The sequence below is a fragment of the Mustela erminea genome, chromosome 2 (genome assembly GCF_009829155.1).
Source record: "Mustela erminea isolate mMusErm1 chromosome 2, mMusErm1.Pri, whole genome shotgun sequence".
In the NCBI taxonomy this organism is placed as follows: domain Eukaryota; kingdom Metazoa; phylum Chordata; class Mammalia; order Carnivora; family Mustelidae; genus Mustela; species Mustela erminea.
The window spans coordinates 2,892,528-2,918,575 of NC_045615.1; the positions used below are offsets into that span (position 1 = coordinate 2,892,528).

General features: G+C 55.9%; 1 protein-coding gene and 1 long non-coding RNA gene across 5 annotated transcripts in view; one reads left to right on the forward strand and one right to left on the reverse strand.

The window, feature by feature from the left end:
• On the forward strand, positions 1-25,827 carry LOC116584180. 4 transcript variants are annotated; one of them, XR_004283086.1, is made up of 4 exons: positions 12,383-12,462; positions 16,028-16,123; positions 22,105-23,627; positions 23,785-25,826. It is a non-coding gene; the product is annotated as an uncharacterized LOC116584180 (long non-coding RNA). The 4 variants fall into 4 exon arrangements; XR_004283085.1 differs by lacking the exon at positions 12,383-12,462 and adding an exon at positions 1-318 and having other exon boundaries at positions 22,105-25,827; XR_004283084.1 differs by lacking the exon at positions 12,383-12,462 and adding an exon at positions 364-843 and having other exon boundaries at positions 22,105-25,827.
• Positions 1-26,048, reverse strand: part of PEBP4 (phosphatidylethanolamine binding protein 4) — a 209,759-nt gene that overhangs the window by 2,059 nt on the left and 181,652 nt on the right. The window contains exons 5-6 of the mRNA XM_032332160.1: positions 10,657-10,702; positions 8,458-8,571 (exon numbers count right to left, since the gene is read on the reverse strand). Coding sequence (XP_032188051.1) covers positions 8,458-8,571; positions 10,657-10,702 — 160 coding nt within the window. The remainder of the gene's footprint in view (positions 1-8,457; positions 8,572-10,656; positions 10,703-26,048) is intronic.

The following is a 26,048-nucleotide window of genomic DNA, read 5'->3' on the forward strand; positions in this document are numbered from 1 at the left end:
TGGTGGAAAGAAATCCCCTGTACCCTGAGGGAGAGCTTGCCTCCCTCCTGCAGACTTTGCCCTCCCCTAGCTCAGAGGGCTTCTCCCAGTGGAACTTGGAGTGCCCTTGGAGCCTCCAGCTCCCCCGGTCACATTTCCGACAACAACACTGTGGTTCTTGGGCAGCCCTGTGTCCCTCAGGAGAGTGGGTACCGGGCCGCTGGCTGCTAGCCTCCCGCTGCCTCCTCCCCTGGCTTGGCCGTGACTCTTCACACCCCCTGTTTCCTGCCACAAAGGGCAAGAGGAACTGACCCTGTGCAAGTTCTAGAAGGAAGAGGGGTGAGTCAGACCCTCAGGGGTGCGTGTGTGGGGAGAGATGGGGAGCTGGGAGGCTGTGGCTTCGTGGTCACCCTGGGGAGGAAAGTCCCATCCTGCATGGCACTGCTCTGTCCTGGCCTGGAGCTGCAGAGAGACAGCCGCCACGTGGGAAGAGGCTGCTGTCTGTGCTCCAGCCACTCCCATTGTCCCCGTGGGCCCAACCAGGACAGGCTCTTCCTTGGCCCAGGCCAAGGGTAGTGAGAACTGGAGGGAGAAAGGAGGAGGGCATCTGCGGCCTGTTTCCTGAGCCACCCAGTGGCTGGAACAGGGAGGCGGCTCTCCTCTGGGTGGGGCCACCGGATAGGATGGGCTGCTTGTTCCCTGCACAACCCTAGGGGGCACCGTTCCCATCCCGCAAACCCTTACGCTATGGCCGCGCCAAGAGGCCAGTCTCTCACCTACTGGCTGGTGCCGATGGGGAAGATGTTGGCGACAAAGGATTTAGATGGGAGAGATGTTCCAGAAACGGGCCAAGGGGAGAGCTGGGTAAGCTAACCTGAAGTCATCAAGGGGTTCTGAGCTCCTACTGTGGATGCCTGATTTCTCCTAGACAGTGACTTCAACAACTGGAAGAGGGTCTCCAAGATTTCAGCTACTCATCCTCCCAGCTTGAGTCCTAGGGGCTGCCATGGCTAGGATGTTCAGGACACCCTGGGGCAGGTCTTGCCAGTCACTCTCTGCCCTCCAGCTCCTCCAGTCTGTGGGGCTGGCTTAGCATCGTTTGGAAGTGGTTCATAGCATGGGACTGGACAGCCCTATTGGGTCTATCAGGGTTCAACAGGCACCCCAGGACTGAGAAATAATCCCCCTCAGAGGACTCGTGAGGATGGGGTGGACAGCTCCTGGGCTAGAATGGGCAAGCTCTGGGCTGAGGGCAATCTGACAGCCCCGCTGACAGCCGCTTCCTTGAGTCTATGGGGCTGGGGTGGGGGTGGGGTTTGCATGCCCTGCGGCCTTACTCCTGCCCTCAGTGGGTTTATAATATAAGATAATGAACACTGGGCTAGTAAGAGTTCCCACCTGACTTGCCATTTAGTCCTCAGTGGGCGGTCAAGTGTTTCCCTCTTGGAAGTGAGGGCCGAGAGGGAGGCCTCCATTCAGGTGAGCTGGAGGACAAGGGGGGTGGGGTCCTCATCCCTGTCTCCCTGTCTCCCCCCTCACCCCTAGGGGCACTGTGGCTTCTTGTCAGGGGACCGTGGCCCTGAAGAAAAAAACAAAAATTGAACGCCAGCCTCATAACCGCCCCATCGAGCGCCCAGCTCAGGTCTGTAATTTGTCTGACTCTTTGCAGGGCCGTCTGCAGTGATAGAAGCACTCGTGCCTTTCCACTGAGATTAATGATGTCCTGGCGGTGGTAGGCGGGAGGCCTGGGCCTCTTATTTTTTGTGCCATTAAATGACATCCAGAGACTTCCACTCAAGAGCTGAAAAGCCCTCGTTCCATCACATCCAATTACTCCTGGAGAATATTTGCTGAGTGGCTGATCCTGCTGGCTTGAGAGGCTTGGGGCAGAGGGGACCACTCTGACTTTGGGAGCGGGAGGGTGGGGATGCTGGGAGTGGGGGTGGTGGTTTCGAGGTGTGCAGGGGTTACCCGGCTCCTCTGGAGCCCTCCCCAGGACCGGAGAGTGGAAGAACAATTCCTAATTACCCAGTGAACGGATGGCCCAGGATGCCTCCATTCTCTCCTGGGGGCCGGGATGCAGGTGGGGGCGGGGGAGGGCACAAGAGAGGAGGATCGGTGCTGTGGACGTGAGCTTCCTGGCATCAGTTCCAGTATCTCCTGGTGGTGGCAGGCTGGCATTCTGGGTGAAATCTGGGGCATGATCTGGTCACTACAGCTTTGGACAGTTGATGCTTGGCTTGACTGGGAGCTTCCAGGTGGTTCTTAGCCAGGGTGCCTGTCTACGAGTTGCCCAGGATGGCCCCATCTGGTCTGCTGCCAGGCCCCCAGTCCTTCCCGCTCTGCCAGGTGGGTGGGGCCCTTCGGAGGCAGAAGAGGGCTGCCTCACACAAGCCCACACAGTGACTCAGGGGCTGGGCCCAGGGGCCGTTCTGGGGCCCGGCCAGGTGAACCGCCTTGGGAGGTCATGGCAGGGGGTAGGGGCTGTTTTGTAGTGGGCTGTGTTTGTGTGTGTCTGTGTGTGTGTTTGGGGCTGGTCTACAGGCGGGGGCCCCCTTCCTTCCATCTTTGCCTCCACTGTGTATTTTTCCCTCACTGCCACCAGGCCCAGCAGGATTTTCTCCCAGCCTCTGTCCCTCCACATCAGTGTCCCCTCCTTTTGATACTGCCGGGAGTTCTGCTGCCTGTCTGACCTTGGCCTGTGCTTTCAAACCTATCCCCTCGACCCCCATTGTCTCAATCACCCATGATGCCCCCCCCCAGGCCTCTAGAGGCCACAAGCAAGCCTTTAAATGCCTTGTGTGCAGAGTCTTAGCTTGTCTCTTCTCTCTGACCCTGTGGCGGGAAGGCAAGGCGGATGGCTTACCCAGGAGCTGCTCAATTCAGGTGTCTGTGGTGCTGGGGGGAGTGGGTTATGGCCACCTGGTACAGAACCCAAGTACCCTTCTCAGCCCCTCCCATCCCATTTTGCAAGAATCGGTCTCTCTGCACACCTCAGGCTGCCCCAGCAAGGCCGGGGTGGAGGCTGGTGTGGCCCGTTAGCTCCCCTGGCGCTGTGGCACCATCCTGGGCTCACTACCTCTGAGAGGCTTCTGGAACCAGCTGCAGCACGTCCTCTTGTGGGGCAAAGAGGGGATTTCCCCAGTTCACTCTCGAGAGGAGTTTGGGGCCGTGAGGCCGGCTCGTGACACCCTTGGGCCAGGGGGCTGAGGTGTGGTGTGATGCAGACCACAGCTCCCCGGAGTTCTAGGCTCTACATAGGGCTGGGCTATAGCCTTCTCTAGGGAGGCCTGAGGGGTCTGTCCCGGGTGGCTGCTGCTGTGAGCCAAGGACACCCAGGGCTTCAGGATGGATGGTCTGGGTGAGGGGAGAGGGAATGTAGGTAAGTGGGCACCAGGAGCACAGAGCCTTGTTCCAGAAGTCAGAAGAAAGGTAATTTGCTCTTAACTGCGGAACCTGGGTCGGCCAAGACATCATTGCTCCAGGCTTCAGTCTTCTTACTCCCCCAGTGGGAGCAATGGCCATGGTCCTGCCCACTCCACAGGGTCCAGCAGCTGGGTGAGGCCAGGGAGGGGCAGGGCAGGCTGGCAGAGAGGCTGGGCACAAGTAGTCCTGCCCACCCGCTCGACATTGGGACAGGGAGGATGCGGATGCCAAAATTGTCATTTGTGGGCACGGCGCTCACAGAGGTGGCTGTCTTTTCAGGTGTTAAAGGAAGTTGATGATGAGCTGAATATGGGGGCGTGAGAATGTGCAGCTGTGTGTGTGTGTGTGTGTGTGTGTGTGTGGCTTGTGAATGTGCGTATGTGGGTGTGTCCCATACACAAACATCCTCACTGACTGAAAGCTCACAGTGGGCTGAGCACTGGGATGGGGGTAAAGAGGAAATCCACAGCAGAGGTGAGCTTCTTCCTCAAGGAATGGAGTCTCACGGTGGAAGTGGGACCCGTGCAAGTGAAAAATGACTGAGTAATACAAAGAGATGAAAGTGGGTGACTAAGGAGGCACAGCAAAGTGTCACTGAGCCCATCAAGAGGGAGAGGGGAGGGGTCAAGTGTGGGAAAGCTCCACCCTCCCCCCTGAGGCTGTAAGCAGGACTGATGCTCTGCAGGTGGCCAGAGCCCTCCATTTGGGGAAGGGGAGAAAGGATCTGCCTAGGTTAGCAGGCAGAGGCACACCAGTTGCGTGAGGAGTGTGGGGGGTGGTGCCATGAACAAGGTCGGTGGGAGTTTGTAGGTGTCCAGAAGGGCCCACAGGATGAGGTGGGAGCCAGCCCTGTGTGTGTGGGCCCTCTTCAGACACGTCCCTTTGGCTCATCTCTTTGGTTCCTCTACAGTGTAGAAGTCTAGATGCCGAATCCAAGAAGACGCAGGGACAAGCCATCATCAATTACAGATAAGCCCAGAGGCCAGATTCTGGGCCTTGGGCATAGAAGGTGGGGGGTGCGGGGAGGGTATTAAAGCTGGGGGCCTGGAGGGGCATGTCCAATGTGTGGCAGGCCCACATTTGGGAAGGTGAGGTGTAGCCTTGGGGACAAATGTCAGTGAAACTGGGCCAGCTCTGATCAGAGGACACCCATTCCGGCTCTTCCAGCCTCAGTATAAAGGCAGGAGGAGTGGGGAAGGGAGGATTTCATAAATGAGAAGCAAGGGGGCTCCAAAGCCCCTTCTAGGGCCCTCCCTGTGGTCCTGGCAGCCTGGTGTCTGACAGAAGGCCTCCACCCAGACGTGTGTGGAGCTGGCTGGGCTGGTCAAGTCTGATCACTTGCTCCCTGCACTTGTCTCACAGGACTCGAAGTTGGGGGCCGCTCGGTAAGCTGGGAGTAAACTGGTTAAGGGTCATTCCGTGGTAGACCAACTAGTCCATCCCCTTATCTTGATGATGTAGAAATCAAGGCCCAGAGATATGAGGTGGTTGGTCCAAGTTCACACAATGGATAGGTCAAAATCTCCCATCTGCCAACCCTGCCCATGTTGTCTTGAGGTCAGAGAATAAAGGAGAGGCTTTCAGTCCCTGGCACGGAGCAATGTTCCCCAGCCCCCAAGGTCATAAAAGTTCTACTAGAATAATGTCACCCTTGCTTCTCATCTTAAATTGTCATTCAGATCTAAGTCCTAGGGAGGCAAGGACCCAACAGGAAGGGCTCCCATCGACTATCCTTCATGGATACCTCTCTACCTGGCTCTCGAATGGTGATTTCCCCTCCAATTTCTGGAGTCCACTCCTGCCTGCGCATTCAGGAAACACAGGGGGCTGGTTAGACCACGCTTACCTAGGACACCCCTGCTTCTCCAAGGATACCTTCCCATGGAACGAAAACTAGACAACCATAAGGCCCTGGGCCCGTATTCCTTGGCTCCAGGTCCTGGCCTCCCAAGGGCTTGGCCAGCTTAGGGCTCCATGGGTCCCCAAGCACAGTGTGGGCGCTTCAGAGAGCACCAGGGGTTCTAATGATGGGCAAGGGCAGCTCCTGCTTTTGCCATGGCCCTCCGGCTTCATTCGGGCACACATCTCCAGGCCCCCGGTGGCCTGCTGTGCTCTGGCTCCTCTTGGTCCTGCCCACCGCTCCAGCTTAGTCATCACTCAAGAGTGGCTTTTGTGTTGCCTCTCCCACGGGCAGTGTCTAACGGTACTTCATGGTACCTGCCAAGGTTGTGCCTCTGCTGGGCTTTCATGAACCTTCCATGACCTTTCCTCCTCTCTCCTTTCTTGGCCTCACTGCTCCTCACAAGAGGTGCTCCTTCTCACTTTTTAAACAAAATAATCTTTGCATCTGTGGTTTCTCCAGCCCAGAGGTTCCTCTCTCTTTCACTCAAGAATTCAAATGTCCTCCTCCTCCCAGGCCCAGCCCAGGCCATGCCTCTTCCACATAGCCTCAGGCCATACAGACCTGTAGATCATCTAGATCCAACCCCTCATTTTCTAGATGGGGAAACCAAGGCTCGGAGAGGGTAGCTGATTTGCTCAAACATCAAATCACTAGCTGGAGACTGGAACAGATTTCCTTACCCTGCAGTAAAATACCTTTGCAATCTTCCCTGCTAAAGAGGGTGTGTCTTCTTGGAGGGAAGGGAATCCTAGAACCTTACAGACAATCCCTAAATCCTACTGGTCGTCAATTGTCCTTACAGCCCTAAACACACAATTAAGTGCTTAATTATAAGCTGCTTTGCATTGTTATTTAAGTGTTTTCAAAGTAGACTGTAAGCCCCCTGAGGGCAGGTAACATTCCCTGTGCTGTGGGATTGTGCCCTCTTCTAAGCCCTAGCTAAGAGTGCCAGGCACCAGAAGAGGTCATTGAGTGGGACCGGTCCCCTGGCCTGGCTGGAGACCTCATCTGGGAGGCTAATTCTCCCACCTGTTTCTGGTAGTGAGCAAAATGGCATGGAAATCAAGGGTCCCTGCCCAGATGCAAGTCTGGTTCCTAAGTTTTCACATAGATGAGGGGTGTGTGTGTGTGTGTGTGTGTGTGTGTGTGTGTGTGTGTGTTGGGGGAGTGCATTACAAACTGTGGCTTGGGCATATTCAAAGGGACAAATAAAGAGCTGACTGCCCAGCTCTTGTTCTTAAGAAAGGGGTTTTGGTGAAAAGATCATTCATACAACAAAACACATACTGATCTATAACAAAAATATCCCCAGTATCCCCTGAGAAGCCCTTAATCGTCCTTCCCAGATGTTTCCCCTTCCCGCTGCTATCCTCACTTTGTGTCAAGCTATATCACATGCATCTTATCTCTAAGAAATAGATTAGTTTTTCCTGTCTCTGAATTGGTTGGATAGGTTTCGAGCTTCCTCACCGGCTGCCAGCATCACTGGTGGGCGCACAAGCCACGGTGTTTTCTGGAGGACAGGTGAGGATCGAATGCAAGGACTGCAACCAAGGCAGGGGCAAGCATCTTTGCCTCAGGCACCTCCCTTCCTACGCCCCCTTTATGCTCCTCCTGGCTTCATCCACTGCTCTCTCCTTTCCCGGCCACCCCACCCCTCGCAAGGTACTCGATCCCACGGGAGGCTCTTTTAGGGGACAGTCTGAGCATGATTCCTGCCCCCCTCCCCACCCTGGGTGTGGGCTCTGTGACTATGATGTCTAACGTGGGACTCAGAGGCACTGCCTGACTTTGTGGGGGAATGTGGTGGGCTGAGGTGCTAGTTCCCAGCCCGCAGAAAGCGCGGTGCCTGGACTGGTGGAAGAGGGTTCATGAAGTCTGAGGTGAGAGGGATCCAGGGAGCTGGAGAAAGTCGTCTTGGCCTGGGCAAGATACATTTTTCTCTTCCTTCTCTCCTTGCATCCAGATTTGAAAGTGTGTCTTGGGAAAGTGGTTTAAACAGATTTACAGATTGGCAAAGTGCTGAGGGCACCTGGGGAGGGTTCACCAGTGGAAAGGTTGCACCAGCTCGACTTTCAGGGCAACCCAGAGCCTTCTGTGATTGGTGGCTCCCACTCGGCACACCTGAAGGCCTCCTTCGCTCAGCCAGTGCCTTTGCCGGCTCAGGCTCCGTGTTCCTCTTCTCTGGGGCCTCGGGCAATGGGCTTGTAACAATACCTTCCCTGGCTTCCCAGTGGGTGGAAGTTGGTCAGGGTCACTGGGTGAGAGCAAATGGCTGATGACACCCACCCACCCACTCATCCTCCGGCTGGCCTGGGGGATGTGCTCTCTGCACCCTCCAGATGGCATGTGTATGTTCCACGTTCTCTTCCCTTCCCCCAAATGGGGGAGATGCTAGAGTACACAGGGATTACTTAATTTCCCATTTTTCTGGAGAGAAAGCCAAGGCTCAGAGAGGGGGCATGCCTCACACAGGAGCATGTGAGTTGCCTGAGGCACTGCGGTGGCCTGATGTCCCCGGGTCTCTTCCCACTCCCCAGCTCTGGTGGGAGTGGGAGCAAGGCCACTGTCAGTTAGCCGTTAGGAAGCTCCAGGGAGTGGATCCTCTCCAGGATGCCAAAAGGGCTGCTCAGAGAAGCTAGTGGAAGGGGCATGGCCGGGGAAGTTTTGGCCCCACCACTCAGTTGGTGCGGGGCAGACAGAGCAATTAACGACCAATGAAGGCAGACTGGCAGGGTGGCATTCCAGGGCCCTCTTGCCCAGATTGGACTCAATTATAGGGTACAATTACCTGCAGGGGTGCTGTGGGGTAGCTGCCTGCACATGCCATTCGAGGCTGAGTTGGGGAAATGCTTCTCTCCCTGCTCTGGTTACTCCCTTTGGGACCCGGCCTCCCAGACCCATCTACACAGCGGAAGCCGCCATCTTGGTCTGCGGGACTCACTTCTCGGGGAAGACTATATCTGATGCCAACATCTCCCTTAGGACACTCATTGCAGTCCACTGCCAAGGAAGGCCACCCCCCTGACTCCGGCCCCCAAGGCTCACGGGTGAGGGGGTGGGTCAAGGTCCCCACTTTGCCATGAACGCACAAGCATCCACTTCCGCCCCAGAAGTCGCACTGGCTTTGGCAGATGGGAAGGCCTTACCTCGAGTTTTGTTTTCTTTGGAATGGAGAGAGATGTTCTGTCTCTCCTGAAGATAGACGAAGAACTGGTAGCGGTGAAAGCCACTTTGTGCTGGTGGGGACGGAGGCTGGTAGGCTGGGGGTGGGGGCAGAGAAGGACAGCGCATGGGCCCCCACCCCACAGTACCCACAACCTCCTGGCTGCCCTGGGCCAGAGGAAAAGAGAATTCCTTGTGCCTTTCATGGTCCCTCCCCCTCCCCCCGACCTGGAGGGGGGGGTCCCAGCTGGGGGCTTACCCATGGCAAACCATTAGGGTTTTTCTTTGGCAGGGTCTCAGCTTCGAAGCTGCCTTTAGAGAGCGCCTTAGTTTGTGCAGAGTGGGAAGAGGAGGTGTGGGCTGCTTGGGGGTCTTGGGGGCCGGTGGGACTCCCCGGGCCTCTCTCGGGCAGCGGGCATTGGTGCTATCCCTTTGCTGCTTTGGTCTATCCTGATGGATTTCCTGCCTCAAGAGAAACTCATCTTCCTCTGTGAGAGTGTTTGGCAGTGGATTTTTATTTATTTTTTCAGCATTTCCTTATGATCTCAATTCCCAAAGAAGCCAATTTCTTGGCTGGATCCGGAGGATCTGGAAGTGGTTACGGGGGTGGGTGGGACTCGGTTCAAAGGTTTGATCATGGAAGTGTAGGATCTGGGTGCTCGGGGCACTGGGAGCCCACTCAGGCTCTTCCGGAGGAGAAGGCCTGTCTCCCTCCCTCTTGCCCTCGATGCAGGAGCCAGAACTTTTCCTGGGGAAGGGGGGAGCCGGGGTGGAGACATCTCTCCCTCTTTCACCAAGTCTATGCAGGGGTTTTGTGGCCAGACTTTTGCGGGTGGTTCCAGCTGGGCCTGCTTCCAAACCCTGGGCCTCTGCCTCCTTTGCTCTAATCCTCTCCCCTTCTGAAGAGCCTGGAATCTTCCTGGGGGTGGGTGGGGCTGGAGTGTTTGCCATGAGGGTGCTGGTGGGAGGGAACGCGGGTACTCTACGGCCCCTTCCCTCTCCTGGTCATCAGACAAGAGCCACTTGCTCTTCACTCTTCTCTTCGGAGCTGCTGGAAGTGTTCCTCAGGGTGCACTTCCGGCCACCACCCCCCGCCCCCCCCCCGCATGCTCACAGCCAGGGGAATTCCTGACCGTTCATCTCTCCCGCCTTTGTGATTGCAGACCTGATATCCGTGTGTGCGTGTGAGTGTGTGTGTGTGCTCAGAGTGAGCACTGCACAGCGTGTGCTGGGAGTCGTGTGAGTTTGTATGACGTGGCGTCTACACTGCCAAAGAGCATGGTGTCCGTGATCGTGTGCGCAGAAGGCTGCGGTTGGAACCCTCCGGCTCTGTGCAGCTTGGGAATTTATCCCCAGGGGTGATGAAGACCCAGCCCCCTTCACTAGGGCTTTCTTAAAGAATCTCCCCCTCCGAAAGTAGAGATGAGGGGTGCTGAGGAGGAGGGGAAGGGATACACACACTTCTTGTGGCTGGGCCCTGGCTCTGCGCTTGCCCTGGTGACATCGCCTTAATCCTCACCACAACCTGGTCGGATGCAGTGTTATCCCCATTTTCTGGATGAGGAAATGAGGTTCGGAGAGGTGAAGTCAGGCCGACAGGATGGGTGAAGCTGGGATCTGAGTTCAGGCCTATCTGATGTCTGACCCCACCTTGCATCATGGAACTATGGGTCTCATTTGTCTTTCTGCTCAGCCCTCCTCGGAGGCCTGGTCTGCACCTCAGCTTTCCCCTCAAGTTGAGTGGCAGGCCTGCTCTTGCAGGGGGGGCGCGAGGGGGAGGGGAGGAATGGAAGGGAGGGGTGGAGAAGGGGTGAGAAGGGGAGGTCATCAGAGAAAAGGGAGGTCTATGGGGTCCCATGCAAGCACATCATGGTACTGGGTACAAGGGAACACAGGGAGGCAGGCCCAGGGAAGGGAAGGACTCCAGTCCCTCCAGGAGAGCAGACCTCTGCATTTGATGCTGGCCTCACCCCTTAATCCTTGTGAGCTGAGGGACAATGGGGTCGTGCCTGCCTTTCATTCTCTTTCAAATGAAGACAGCAGCCTTTAGAGAGAGGAAGAGTCAACTCCTGGGTCGGTGGGCACTTTCACACCACCAAGTCTCAACATTAAGTTGCATTGTTATGGTTCTTGCGGTCATGTTGCCCCAGCTGGGGCAAGGGGTGGGGGAGGGTCGTACTCACGTGACAACTCCTGGCCCTGGACCTTCCCTTTCTTTATATCAACGCCCTGCAATCAGAGACAGGCACAGGTGTGGGTTACTCCTGGGGCAGCAGAAGGCCACACGGCCACACCTCAGTCCAAGCGGGTTTTGCGGACTTCTTTCTCTCCCTGAGGGAGTAAGATAGGAGAATAGGCACGGGTATGACTGCTCCTGGGACACATTCCAGAACGGGCTCTGGGGCTCAGAATGGTGCCTTAGGGGGTCCAGGGAGAGAGGACAGACGCAGGCAGTGCTGAGGGCGGCCTGGGGGTGAAAGATGGGACCACCCCGTCCCCTGGAGAGGGCGAGCCCCACTCCTCCTCTGCTCACTGGAAAGGCGGTTCCACTCCCATCATCTGTGTCCCCAGACTGGGCATGGGACACAGTCTCTGCCTATGGGGTCTGATGAGCTCTAACGCAGGGGCTGACAATGCTCACAGCCTCGCTAGGCTCTCTTTGGGGCCTTCAGCACATTAGACCAGTGGCTGCCTGAGGAACCAGAAGGGCAGGGATGGCAGAAGGAGGCTGGACTGCTGATTCCGAGGCAGCTTCTTTCCCAGCCTTGACTGGACTCAGCCCACAACCCCTGGGCAGATTGTTTGGCCTCAGTTTCCCTCTTCTTCCTTCCCCTCCCTTCTCCCCTCTGCTCTGCGTCTGTGGGATAATGAGGCGATCCCGGGGGCGGGTGCTAATTATTGTTTGTGCAGGACCGGGAGATGCTCAGATGAAAGGGACTGGAGCCGGGCCCCTGGGTCTGTGCCACAGCTCGGGGGCCCCTAGGTGTGGGGTTTTATGGCCTTAATGATGGTGATTAGCATGGCTCTTCATTGCTTCTGCCAACACCTAACTGTGCCCTGGCCACCTTTCCACAGAGCCCTCCTGGTCCAGCCTTGGCTCCTTCCCCTGGCAGAGGTCCTCGGGATAAGGCTTTGGAAGGGGGAGCTCTGAGATTCCCTCTCATTTCTCTGCAGAGGCTCTCAGGGTCAGCTGGGTGACCCAACTTCTAGTGCGGTTTACCTTTTACAGAATTAAAGCCCCACCCACCCCTCTTCTTGAAGTACCCTCCCCCCATCTCTTCCACTTTGGGCTGTAGCCTGCCAACTGTTCTTATTTTGGGCCTCCTTGGCCAGAACATCCCTTCCCTGAGGCTCATCCCTGTCTCTATTACCTCTGGTTGGGAGAGAGCTTGGGGTGGGGGGTGGGGGAGACTGAGACTGCAAAATGGGCCCCTCCACCTTGGGCTCCCTTCCCACTTGGTTGTCCTCAGCCTGAGCATCCGAGATCTCTGTCCCCTGGCACGCCGCCAGCCCCCCTCATGCCGTCTTCTCTGCTCAGGAACATCCAGGCATGCCAGCTGTGCCTTGGCCTGCTTTCAGCAGGGTCCCCCCACGCCCGCCCCCAGTATCAGGCCCCCACTGTGACCTGCGGGTTGAGAAGCCAGGGGTCACCAGGGTAGGGGAAAGGGGGCGGGGAACAGAGGCCCCTTTCCTTGATACCCGTCTCTCTCAGGAGACCATGTGAGGGCCCAAGCCCTAGCAGCCCCTCTCCCGAAATAGCTGTCTGGCTCTCTGGTGGCTCTAGCACGACTGAGAGAGATGGGGGCTAAGCCCCAGGGCGGCCCAGCCCAGCCCGCTGCGAGCTCCCAGCCTCCCCCTCACTTGTCTCCAAGTCAGCCCAGCCAGCGGTTTGTTTAAACAAAACAATAGCAACCTAAGCTGGCTCTTTCTTTTCAATTCCCCACAGGCTTGGGTCCCACCCAGAGTGATAAACGGCCTCTCTCCTCTGAGTGAGTGCTGGGAAGGCTGGGGGGGCGGGCTGGGGGTGGTTGCTGGGCCCATAAGGTCAGTGAGTTTGTGCAGAACGGGGTGGAAAGTCTGATTGCAGCCTTGATCAGGGTGGAAAGGCTCTCTTTCCCCTCCCTTTCACTCCAGGGAGTCTTTTCTCATCTACTGGGGCCAGCTTGGCAAAGACAGACTTGGATTCAGTGAGTAAAGCCAGCGGCCCTTCCTGCCCGCCTTCCCTGGGGGAGCTGCCCTTGAGCTCGGCTGAGGCAGCTGCTGGGGGAGCCCGGAGCAGAGGGCATCGACGGCTTGAGTTCTTAGGGTCTCTCTGGAGCTTGTCCTGCGGACAGGTGCTGATCCTTGGAAGGATGACCAGGGAAGGAAGTCTCCAAGGAAGGACCAGGCAGCGTAGGGGCCTTCCCGAAGAGCCTGTGGTCAGTGTGGCTGGTATTTATTCAAGCTGAGTTGAAGATTGGCTAAACTCCCTTTGGCCATAAACCTTCCCTCATTGGTCTGTTCTGGGGAGTGGGGGGGGTGCTAAAATTTCTACCACATGATCAATATGTGATAGGGTCTTAGGAAATCAAACTCAAAGGGTACGAAAATTGACTCTCCAACGGGCTCAAACTGCTTGTCCAGAGCCACAGAGTAGTGAGTGGGAGAATCCCAGAATATTCCAGGAGGAGGAAGCCTAGACCCTTTGACTCTTGAGACCTAGCTCAGGATCTCATGTCTTTTGACCCATAGTGCCATCTTATGCTTTTTTTCTACGACAATCCCATCACTTCTCCAGGCAGCATGGCTTTAGGAAGACTGTTATTAAAATACATAGATATTACCTAGAGGCCTGGGGCCACAGTGGAAATGGCTACATGGTTCCCTGTCCCCAGCTCCCCACCCCCATATGAAATCCTGAGCTCTCCTGAAGAGTCTTCACGGATCGGAGTACCTCATTTAGCCTGAGATGACCTTAGGAACCCGGAAATTTCTGGGGATGGATGAGATTCTGGAACATTCTAGTGGAGTGGGGTGGGGTGGGGGGAATCTCTGATTCTGAGCACTTCCTAGGAAGACAGGACTGAGGAAAGGGTCTTGAGGGTGGGCAATGAACCCAGCATATGAGGGACAGAGCAGTCTGAGCAGACAAGAGTTTTGGAAAGAGGGCATGCAGCGGAGGAGGGGCTGCTGAGAGCTCTCCCAACCTTGGCTTCCTCCCTGGCCTTCCCCCCTCCTCCAGGTATACTTCTTCTCTTTAAGACGGGCCCAGCCCAGACAAAACCTCCTTTCCCTTACTATACGCTAAGACAGATTGACATTTTCAAAAGGAGCTTGTCTAAATGCTAAGGTTAAAAAAAGGAAATAATTATAGAAATTATAAACAGTGTAGAAATTGTCAGGTTTCTGATCCTCAGGAACACGGAAAAGACCAGGGTGGCTTTTTGAGGATAGTGGGACAGGAACCCCTGAGGTGTGAGGGCAGTGTGCTTGGGAGGATGTCCAGGGCCCTTCTAAGTGTCCAAGACTAGATGACCGTGGGGAGGCAACTCTTTTCCTAATCAGCATCCTCTGTCAAGGGGAAGAAAGGAAGGGATGAAAGGTTGTTCAGTAGGACCCTTAAACACTCAGGATATTAAAAAAAAGTCTCTTCTTTTTCTTAGAAGTTGGTCCCCGGTGTGTGTGTGTGTGTGTGTGTGTGTGTGTGTGTGTGTGCATGGCAGAAATGCACACGACTGGCATAGAAAGAGTCACACGTTATTCTAATTGCGGAGAAGAAGCTTGGCTCTATGGACAGTTCAGAAGAATTTCTGGGTTTACAGACTTGAGATTTCCTTTCCACCCCTCCGACCTCAGAGCTCACGGCTTCTCTGTCAACTTAGTTTGGACCTGGCACGTCAGATGCTTAGGTGGAGTTGAAACTCAACTGAGAGTCATGGCCACTCCAGTCTTGGCCCAGGGTAGATACAGACTGCCCCACCAGACTTGCTCCGATCAAGTAGAGGGCACAGTGCTGGAAGCTGGGGTCTGCCCCCCACTACTGCTATCTGACATTGGCAATGAGCTTTCAGTTCTTCTTCTCCAGGGCTCTAACCAAAGCATCCATCTCACGGCAGCCCTTGCCGGGGAAGGGCAGAGCTCAGTCTCCCAATTCAGTGAAAGGAAACCCAGAGGAGCTTAGTCTCTCAAGGGCAGGGATAGCATCCTGCCCATCTCTGTAGCCCCTAAGATGCTTGGCACAGAGCCATGGACGTTGTCAATGCCCAGGCTCACTCCCCAGCCCTTGCCACCTTGGTGCTCTCCAGCTCTCCTTCCAGTCTGCTTCACCTGTTCCCAGGGCCTCCTCTGGCCTCTAGGGCCTGCTTCACCACCTGCACAATAGGGCAGACATGCTAGGGTGTTAACATCCCCTGGCAACAGCTCCTAACCAAGGGCTGATGGAAATGGTGCATAAATACTCCAGCTCCTCCCCTCTTGGGGAAGTGATGGGCTGTGATTTCATACTGGCTCTGGGCACCCAGAGTAGAACTTGTTTGCCCATGAACCTCAACTGAGTGCCCTCCTTTTCCCCTTCTTACCCGGTCCCTCACTGGGGTTTCCTCGCGTCCCTTTGAAAATTCATTACTTGCACGAGACTCCTTGTCTCGAGCTCTGCTTTGGGGCAACCCAAGCTAAAACACTACGGGTCTAACACACATCTGTGGAAGGAGTGGAGAGAGGAATGAAGGCTTTGTTCAATGTGTCACAGGTAGCTGGCCTTGAGGCCAAGACTAGAAGAAGCCCCTCCTCCTGGCTCTCTGTCCCATTCTTTTCTGATGGGACACACTGCCACTGTCCGGACCCTGATCCTTCCACCCTCCCAGGCCGGGTCCCAGAGGTCCCTGATACATTAAGCTTTTGGAGTAGCACAAACAGATGAGCCAGTTAGATGGCTCCTTTGTTTCTTGTGCATGGCATCAGCTTCTCGAGAATCACGGGTCCCGGGGCTCCCCTTCCCCAGCCTGGAGAAGCCTTAGGTCAAGCCTACCTGCAACACGGAGGCCAGATTTAGGTTGTGAGATCTGGTGGATGGGAAAGGGCCTGGCTCAGCGCTGGGCCCAGCAGAGACGGCCAGCCTGGTGTCCTCATTCCCCTTCAATTACCTACAGGCAACTGTCCGCCCACCTGGGCGTTTGCGAAGGCCCCAGGTGCTCGGGCTTGCTGACCCCTGGAGTAGAGGGTCAGCAGCACATTTCTTAGAGTCTGCGGGAGATGATTTAATCTCTTCACCCACTTCTTCCCATCTTAGACAGGAGGATTCAATCACTTCCCCTGCCTGACTGCCAACCTCTGCCCGAGTGGGGAAGTTTCACTTCTTGATCTCCGGGGTTGGGGGGGACAAGGGGGAGTGGAGGATCTGTCAGAAGAGTCCTGGACTTGAAAGATGTAGTGGGGATAAGGGACAGTGAAGGGAGACATGAATGAAACAGCACTGGGTGGGGGGAGGCGGGAGGGAAAAATAGGGAACACAGAAGCAGAATTCCAGGCTCTCTGATACTGGCACCAAATAAGAAGGCTCCTTGCTGTTTTGCACAGGGGCCTGCTAGCTGCCAAGTGGCAAGGGATCCAGGAAAAGGCACAGGATTGCAGAAGTGCTCCCGAGCAATCTGTGTATTCTGCAATTAAGAAGGGGTAAGTAAGTGGAACGCACTGACAGCTCCCAGGCTCTGAGGTCTCCAGGGGCCACAGCTGCCAGGCCGCCAAACACCGGCTTGGAGAGGGCCCAGCCCTGGAGACCGGTGCCTGCTTTAAGGGAGAGGCTGTGATCAATTAATCCTGTGGCCTGCTTTTTTTGCCCTGAGGCCAGGGAAAGGAGGGCCGGCCACCGAGGTCAGTGAGTCCGCGGTGAGAAGGAGTCACGCACCTGAGCTCTCCTGGGAGCTGAGGGCTCTGGACTCCAGGGTGTAGGACAGCCAATTATTCTGTGCACTGGCTTCCCTCAAGAAGGGTTAACATCAAAGACCCAAGAGGCTTCTTCCTGGCTCCTTCATGGGCAGTGCGGCTGCGGGTGAATAGTCTTTAGAAAGTGCCAGTGGGCAGCCTGAAGATTTGGTGTCTTGGCAGGGACTGGTAACAGACCCCTGGGTTTTGACTCCTAGTTTGGCTTCATATCTGGGGTCAGTTACCTTCTGGGTCTCCAGACACCAAAAATGGGGAGAGGTGGGATATAGCCAAGGGAGAATTATCTGCTTCTTGTAACTAAGCCGATACTGACTAATCCGGAGAAGAAAGAAGAGCTTCACCCAGGGCTTCCCCATTCTTCCTCACACTGGGTGAAGAGGCAAGATTTCCCAACACCAAGGTCAAGGCTGTCTGCAGCTTAAAAAGTACAGGCTGTCCAGGCCCTTTGTTCCAGGCGGCATGGAAGGGCGTGTGGTTTCCAGATAAGTAACGCTGTCTCGCACCTGTGTGTGTGTGTGTGTGTGTGTGTGTGTGTGCGTGTGTGATAATATCTAGCGTGGAGCTGGCCCTGAGGAATGAGAGCTGCGGAGATGGGGAGATAATGAGTCAATGAACGAGGAGCCCTGGGCTGGACACAGACATATGAACGAGGCACATTTCACGGTACCGGTCCAGTGCGGTAGATCGGTCAACAAAGAAATAACTCTATTACAGGCCTAAACAACTGGAAATCTACAGGAAGTGTTGGGGGAGCTCCGAGAACAGAAGTTGTACCTGCTTGGGGGTAGTGATCGGGAAAGGCTGTCGAGAGGAGGCTGTATTTTATCTGGGCCATGAAGGATGTGCAGGAGTTTTTTAGTTTTCCAGCGGATCAGAGACGGGAGGGGCAGTGTAACTTGAGGGAGCAGCACGAACAATGTATAAATATGCAAACAAGATGTGAAAACAGTGGTGGGTCTGGAAGAAAGCTCAAGGTAAGGCTGGAAATGTAAGCCAGGGTTAGGTTTGAATGGCAGGCCATGCTTCTGAGAGTCAAAGCCATCAGCAGCCTGAACTGTGGGCCCACAGATGGTAGGCAAGACTTCTTCCCCAAGCTCATCAGCGCGTACCCGGGAGAGTCATCAGAGGGGGTCAGGGGAGCTGCCTCTGGTCAAGAAAGTATCTGGACAGAGCCAGGCCTTGGAGCATGGCCCAAGGGGCAGGTCAGAGCTGCGTGGAGCTAAACTCCATCACCATGACCTCATTCTGAACGGGTGAGTCTGGGGCCCTCAAACACCTCCTCATACAAATGATAACTTCGTTTCAGATCATTAAAGTACTGTATACTCATTGTAGAAAAGGTTGAAAACACAGGACCCCCCCCCCCTCCACACCAACCAGAAAGAAAAAGAAACCTCTAGATCATTCTGTGTAGAGATAAGTGCTCTGAGAACACCACGGCTCCATTCTTTGCATCTGGGTCCCAAAGTGGCTTGTCCACAGGTGCCAGCTCTGAGCCCCAGTCCCCTCTGGGGCCTGCATTAGGTGAACCCTGCTCGGGGAAACTCGCCCTGAGTTGCTTTCCATCTCTGAAGCTCACAGACTTGTCTGGACCTCAGGAGAAGGCAGAGCCATTGCTCTTTGACACTTGCCTGTCACAGGTGACAGAGTGACACCTGTGACAGGCAAGGTGCAGGGTGACAGAGTGTGAGTGGGAAAGAAAACAGAATAAAGGACACAACGTGTGGTCTTATTGAACCCAGTCCACTTAGAAATAGACAAATACATTAAGATAGTTGAAGAGCAAGTATCATGAGTTAACAGCTAAACATAATTATCATGCCGTAATGTGACTGGGGACTAAGACTGCCATTTCGAGATAATGGACTAAAAGCCGAGGCGTTCAGCATCGACCTCAGGTCTGCCGAGTGCCTCAGTTATCTGGAATTGCGGGCGAGTTGGCTGCTCCTCGTAAGCACGCTTCCCTGATCTCCTCACTCTTATCCTTGTAGTTCTCCCCAGCTCCTTTCATCTTAACTGTTTTGGCTACTGATCTCATTCAACAATGGTTCTTATCTTCTTAAACACACACGGAGACTACCTTATGTAATTTTAAACACCACTGCGGTTGACTCGGTGAATAACCCATTTCGCGCCCTGCTACAGCGCCAGACTGTAAATGCTGAAAAACAAATAAAACGCACGGGCCCTTTGGCCTTCTGCCTGCTCAAACTTCCTTAGGAGCCAATAATTTAATATTTATGTGGTCATGGTCACCACATAAAGAAAGGGAAACACCTCTTGCCCGGTGCCGACAAGGCCCAGGCATTTTGCCAGCATCTTTATACAAGTTGGCTCCCTCTGGTCCCCGCCTTCCCGGACATTTCCTGCTAAGGAGCAGGACCGTCAGGAGACCGCTCCTCCCCCCTGCTCCCCACTTGGTGGACAGAAGCCGCCTGCCCTACTGAAGGAGTTGTGCCTTCATGGTCTGATTTTTGGCGGCCGCGGAACCGGGGAAGCGGTGCCGTCCAGTGAAAAGCAGCCCCGCTGTATTAGTGACTGAGCTGTTCACACAGCCGTCCAAAAGGGCAAACTGGGCTTCAGTCCAATGTCATTACCAATCAGCTGCATGACTGTGAGCAAGACACTTAACTTTCTCTGAGTCTCTGCTTCCGTACCTGTGAAGTGGAAATGGGACTGATGTCTGCCTGGTTTCCCCATGGGGCTGTTGTAAAGACGAAATTAGGAATATTCTCAAGTCCCACAGTGCTGTCCCGGTGTAAGGGTCATTGTGGTTTCCCTTCCCTGGGGCTGCGCAGTGGGGGGAAGGGTGTGGTGGCAGTGGGGTGGGGAGGAGACAGGGAACCCGTCCGCCTGCCCCCTCTTGCCGTGGCGGTCCCCATGAGTCTCCTGGCAGGTCAAGCACATGAGGCTAATGGTGGTGCCGTGGGCTTGGAGGTTACTCAGCTGTGAACGTGGGCCCCTCCTGCTGGGTCTGCACTCACCCGGGGTGTGCCGAGCGCATGGTACATAATGTTTATTAATATGCCTTGATGAGGGGCATTAATATCTCTTAATGACACCATCTGAGCCCAGCCTCCTTACTTTTCTCACTCCCTGCTCCTGTCTCTTCCCCCACCCACAGCGACACACACACTCACAGACAGAGAAAGCCACGGACAGGAGAGAGCTGTCGGGGAGGAGCAGCTCCGATGGGGGTCCCCAGCCCCCTATGGGGGCTCTGACAAGGCTCCCGGCTCCGATGGACAGACCGAGGATCCTGGGTGAGGGAGGCAGGAGGATGCCAGGGCTCTGCTGTCGGGTAGAAACCGGGCCAGAAACCAGCAAGGGAAACAAAACAGTGGGCAAGACTTTTCCGAAACTGGTGGGGGGGAAGAGGAGTGGCAGAGGGGTGAGACAGAGGCCCAGAAACCTGGGAGCAGGAGGGGAAGAAGAAAAGTGAAGAAGAGAATGCCTGTAGGTTATTCGCAGGCAGGGTCTGGGGGAGTCCAGGGGTGGCGTGGCGAAAGTTGGAGGAGGGGAGGACAGCAGGTCACACTCATTCACACACCCTCACCCACGTTCGCACACTCACGGCCCCCCATTTGTGCACACACATCACTCACATGCATACTCAATGTGTTCACACACAGCCCCCACACTCACACACCTAAGTGCACGTGCCCACACACACCCTCACACACATACGTGCTCACAGCCACACACGTGCTCGCATATAAACACAACATGCTTACGCACACACATGCAGCTGTCACGCTTACTTACGCATATGCACCCCTCCACATGCACATGCATGCACACGTGTCCACAGCCACACACACATGCACACACAGGCTCACACGCTCAGCATGCATGCTGACACACAGCTCTCTGCACTTGTGCACTTAAGCTCAGTCTCACACACTCACATATGTGTATGTTCACACTTATATACAACGTGCTTGTAGGCATACACGCATCTCACACATGCACACTCACACACCATGATACACTCATACAACACATCCTCACATATACATATACATGCATACACACCAATATACTTGCATATTCACGCACAATACTCACAATTACACAGATGCACACTCATGCACACACACGTACTCACATTATATGCAGTTGTACATGGTCACACAGACATACTCAACAAAGCACACACACACACTCACACACACTCCCTCCCCCAGGCCACCCTGTGCTGGTGGGTGTGTCAGGTGCTGAGCACACTAGGAAGACCAGGGTGATGGGTCGTTGAAAAGGGACAGCGGTGGGGGCGCAGCGCGGTGGGGGGTGCTGGTTAGGAGGAAGCTAAGTTGGACTGCGGAATTAGGACCAGGGGGTGTGGGAATCTCCAGGCCCCTGGCAGGAGTCCAGGACAAAGAGATGACTGATTAGGACTGTTGTTTGTGAGTAAGAACTGAGCTGTTCTGCTCCCCTGTGAGAGCCCCTGGGTTGGGGATGGGGGAGGGAAGGGGAGCCCTGGCTGGAGAGGTGATCAACCAGGTGGGGGCACCAGCCCTGCCCTTCCCCCTGCCCCAGGAGTGTGAGCTGGGGTTGGCCTGCTCCCCTCTCCTTGCAGCACAGAGGCAGAATTGGGAAATGACCGCAGTTAATCCCCCAAACAAACAGGGCTTGGGAAACTGCAGCCTCCAGAGGGAGGGAGCTGCAAGGCTACCTCCTTAGGACTAGTGTTTATCTATGGCTCCCATCTCTCATCTCCAGCAGCCAGTCTTTCTGGCTGGGTGGCTGCAACCCCAGGAGGGGCACTGGAGGCACTGGGGAGGTCCAAAAAGCTTGGGGGTGGGTGGTGGGCCAGACCTCAGCTTCCCAGCTCCAGCAGGACCAAGGGGACCCAGCAACCCCCTAGCGCCCACCTGGCCTAGGGAGGGTACCCCGGGGCTTGTGGACCATTGGTGGCACTGGCGTCTGGACCTCTCCAGGGTGGCTGTGAGAGCTTCATGACACCCCCCTCTCCCAGGTTCTGTGGAGTGGAGACCACCTTCACCAACGGCTGGGACGCTGTTTACAGCACCTGGCTCAGCCTCTTCACCTGCTTCTGGTTCTACTAGTCCCTCCATCTCCTCTCTTTCTGCTTAAGAGGTTTCTCACCACCCCGGTCCTGTCCTGTCCTGTTCTCAGCTGTCAACCAGGCACCAGCCAGCAGCCTCTGGGCCTTGCTGTGCTCCCCACGTGCCACCCAAGACATGCTGGTAGTTCTAGAGAAGCAGGCCGCAAGGCTGGGGGCTTGGGAACATGGGGTCGCGTGTGGGGGTGGGGGTGGGGGCCTGCCCAGCCATGGTGAGCCCTCAGCCTCCTGGGGAAAGGAGGGCAGCAGGGGTGGGAGTCAGGCTCCCGGGCTCTGTTCTCCGCGTTCTCTTCCTCCTCTGCCCTACTTCAGGCTTCCATGCTCAGCTCTAGTGGGAAGATGAAACACAGCCTGTGCTTTTGGGCCTCTCTGTTCCTTACTGGAGAGCGCAGGCCTGGGGCTACCTTGTGAGAAAGAAGAAAGGAGGGAAGGAAGGAAGGAAGGGAGTGGGGGATAGACAGATGGACTTCCTGGAAGAAAGCTTGGGGATCAAGATTTTGGATGAAAGAAGAAAAGATGCTGGTGAGATCTGGGCGGTTCTGGGAAATCGTGTCCTCATGAGGAAATGTGGCAATAGGTAGAAACGGTTAAATCTCATTCAAATCTCATCTTGTTCTTTTCACAGGGGCCGATGGTGAACTTGGCCCGGGTCCCCTAGCCCCTGGCTACTGAAACAGCAGCAGCCGTCACCCGTCACCCAGGAGCTTGTCAGAAATGCAGAATCTCCGGCTCCACCACAGAGCTGGGAATCAGAATCTTCCTTTTAACAAGAACCTGCGATGATTCTGATTCGTTTGAGAAGCCCTACCCCAGAGTCCTGCTCTCAGACCTGCCAGGCCACTTTCCCTGGGCTCTCTGAACTGGGCGGGGGACATCGCTTCAGACCTGTGGGCGCAGCAGTGGTCCAAGGTCCGGTCTCTCACAGGTCTCTCTCGGGTTCTGGAGCCCTTGCAATCCCCCTTCCCGGGCACGACTGATTGGCCCTGAAGTGGCCCTAGCTCTCAAGTCAGATTCTTTGGACCCGTCAGGCTCCTGGGCTGTCAGAGGAGAATGGGTGCACTGGAGGGGCAGGGGCTCAGCTGGGACTGGGAGGCACCAGGCACATCTCCTCCCCTGTAAACCGGCCTGGCGCTGCAGAAGCAGCCCCAGATCAGTGACCCTCAGTGTCACTTGCTGTTTGGAGTTTTTGGGTTTCTGGTGTTGGGCACGGCAGGCTCTTTCACTGGTGGGGGACCTGTGTGGCCACACCTGGGGATAGTCTGATGGGTACTCTCGGGGGGGGGGGTTGTTGACAAGCCCATGGGGGGGCCCCCTTCCCCTGATCATGCTCCTCACTCCTGACCCTGTTCGGGGAACCTTTATTCCCCAGGTTTTCAGGGACCTCCTTTGGGGGAGAGGGAGAAACAAAAGAGACAAGTGCGTTGCTCTTCCTTGTAGCCTGTAGACCAGAGAAGGGCGCTGTGTGAGGCTGCACAGGTCTGGGGGTCAGGGTCTGCTCTAGGGTCTTGGTCCTAGCAAGAGGCCTGGTACTAAGGGTCTCCGTCAGCTCCTTCCCCGCAGAGATGGCCAGGTAAAGCTGTCATCACTGGTGAGCTGACAGTCTGCCCCCTCGCTCCTCAGCCATGCCCGGGCCCCGTGGTGGGCTTTTGTGCCCCTGCCTGCCCCGCTCAGGCCAGGCTTGTTCATCTGGGCCAAGGGAACAGCACATGGGGCCCACCGGGGGCCTGCCAGGCCCAGGGCTTGCTCTCATTCTCTTGTGTCACCTTTTACAGAGCCCGGCAGGCAAATGCCATCTGGGGAGCTTGGCAATTACAATGAAAAAACAACCGATACTGAGCTCAGTAAACACCGTGACCTCACAGTTGGTCTGTCTCTGGAATGTGTGGGGATGGACATAACCTCAGGGAGTGGAAGGGAGTCTGCGGGCCCCTTTCCGCAGGTCCGCTGGCTCCCCATGCTGCCCCTCTAGTGGAGCTCACGTACGGAGGGCCTCTGGGCTGAGCCACACAGGCAGGTGGGAAGATGGGCCGCAAGCCGGGCTTGGGGCAGGTCCCGTGCTTGGCCTCCCGCCCCATGGCATCATCATCAGTCTCCAAGTATGTTGAAATGAGCCTTTGCACAACTCCAAGGAGGGCCCAGCAGTTCCAGGTGACAGTGCCCAGGGCCATGAGGAGATGGGAGGAAAGGGGACAGGGTGACAGAAGGGAAGAATCCCAAAGAGGGTCAAGGGGCCTCCCCAGCTGCTGACTCTCCATGCTTCCCGAGCAGGGGCTGAGCGTCTCCTTCCAATCCCCCACCCGTGTAGCTGGACCTCAGTGGCCTTCTACCCAAGGAATCCGGGCTTCTAGGCTGCCGGAACTGTCCCCAGGCCATGCCACAGGGAGCCGAGACAAACTTGTCCCCAGAACTTTTTGTTGTGAGCAGTCAATCGCCTCGGCATCTGCGGCTGCGGCGCAGAGCAAGGGGTCTTTAATGAACGCAAATGACAGCTGATTAATCTGCCTCCTCTCTGTGGGGTCTGGCCACGCTCCATTCCGCCTCCACGGCCCGCGCCAGCAGGGTGGGCTCCAACCTATTACTGCTGCGCTTCTAGCCCTAATGGGGAAGAGGGCAAGCCCCCAGCCCTCGCCAGCGCCAGCCCCTAGCCTGCGGGGCTGTCATGCACGAAGGGTTGGCCCCACAGGAAAGGGCTTGGGCCCTCTGGACTCTCTCCCTGGGTGCTCCCCTGGACGAAGGGGGCAGATGGCAAGGAAAAATGTGAGCAGGTGCGCAGTGGGATTTGGAGAAAAGGGTTACATTTAGGAGGTAAGTGGGGGCACTGTCTAGACAATGGTTTTTTAGTTACTCGCTGACTGCGGCCTTAAGAAAGCAGCGGGTTCCCAGATCATTCTCACTGTGGGAAAAGGCAGAGAGAGAGAAGGATGCGCCTATGGAGAATTCTTCCTTCTCTGCTAGGTCACCTGCTCTGGCTCCTGGCTGATGTCCATGCAGCCCACATTTATTGAGGTCCTACTAGGTGCCAAGTGCAGTGCGGGTGTGCGGGTGATTTACAGTTTGGCAGGAAGACGGAATGAAGCGAGTAATTACCGATGAGATGCCTGCTAAGGAAAGGACTTAGAGCAGGGAGGGCTTCCTGGAAGAAGCAGATGGATTGTCCCCCTGATAGTGGTGCTTGATGGGTAGAGGGGAGAGAGAACTGTGCACTGGGTTGGAAAAGCCCCGATTTCCAGCCCTCCTCATCCCCAGGCCCCTGTCACCTCCTTGAGTTGCTGGACCCTTCCCTGAAGGGATGGAGGAGCAAGACAGGGACGGAGTCAGGCCTGGCATCATGGAGGCTCCTGACCTTCTCCTGGGCGGGAGCCCTTGCTGGGAAGCAGAAGCAGAGCTCCCTTTGGGGGAGAAACCCCTCAGTTTTTACTGCAGTAAAGAAGGGGCCCCAAGCTCTCCTCTGCCACGGCCTCTAATGACGGGGTTGGGATGTAATGAATACTATGTACTCATCAAGCAGGCTTATGACCGCCCTCATTTCACGGACCCCTTTCATCCTCACCCATTCCCAAACCAGAAGGGACCATCCTCAGGGCTGAGGCCCAGGGCCTGGTGGTAGCCACAGACCCCAGCTGTTTGGGAATGGGGTCCTGTTGGTTCCTGAGCCTGAGGCCCCTCAAAGGCTGCCTTCCCCTCCTCCATCCCTTATCTGTTTGAAACAGCTGAGGGAATTTAGGTCGACCTTAGGAAGTGGGCAGGGGTTGGTGAGGGAGGAAGCATGTACGCCCTGATTCTTCAGAGCCCTGTCGACACTTGTAACACGTGGCACGGAGAAAGAGCACTGAGCATTGAGCACCGGGTGCCAGCGCCCCGCCCCGCCCCCCGCCTGGGTACTGATAGGAGCTTCCAGCATCATCCAACACCTGAGAAGATCGAGACTCGTGGAGGGAGGGGCTCGGCCTGCTGAATCACCAGCAACACCTGTGTTTTGCTTGGGAGGTCTCCTGCTCCGGGACTAGCCAAGCCTGACCCTGTTTGGCTTCCTGGAGCTTGGTGAGATCACAGCCCGGGGTGATGTGGCTGCAGGCCAGTGTGACCTGCTATGCAGGGAATATTTTTAAAGAGACACTTGCCCCTGTGTTCCCAGGATCAGCTCCGTGAGACACTCAAGTTGTTCCGAGTCCCCCAGGTCTCCCAAATTTGATTGTAGAAATTGGACAGGGGTACATGACATCGCTTGGGATGGAATGGGCAAGTGGAAATAAATAATCCGGTCCGCTTGCCAGGGATAAGCCTCCCCTCCCCGCCTCCCAGGGGAGGGTGGGCCTCAGGGAGGGCCTGGTAATGGGTGGCATTGGAGGGAGGTCGGGTGGGTGAGGATGGGAAAGCCCGATTTGTTTTCCCCAGAGCTATGGGACTATCTCACACCACGGTTTTCTTGAGCCTGCACAGAAGCCACAGGCCACCGTGACACGGTCTGCCTGTGGCAAGACACTCATGAGTGAGTCAGCCTGCAGCCTCAGTGTTCCCATCTGGGAGCTGGCCCAGCCCTGCCTCCAGGGCATCTGTAGATAATTGGGG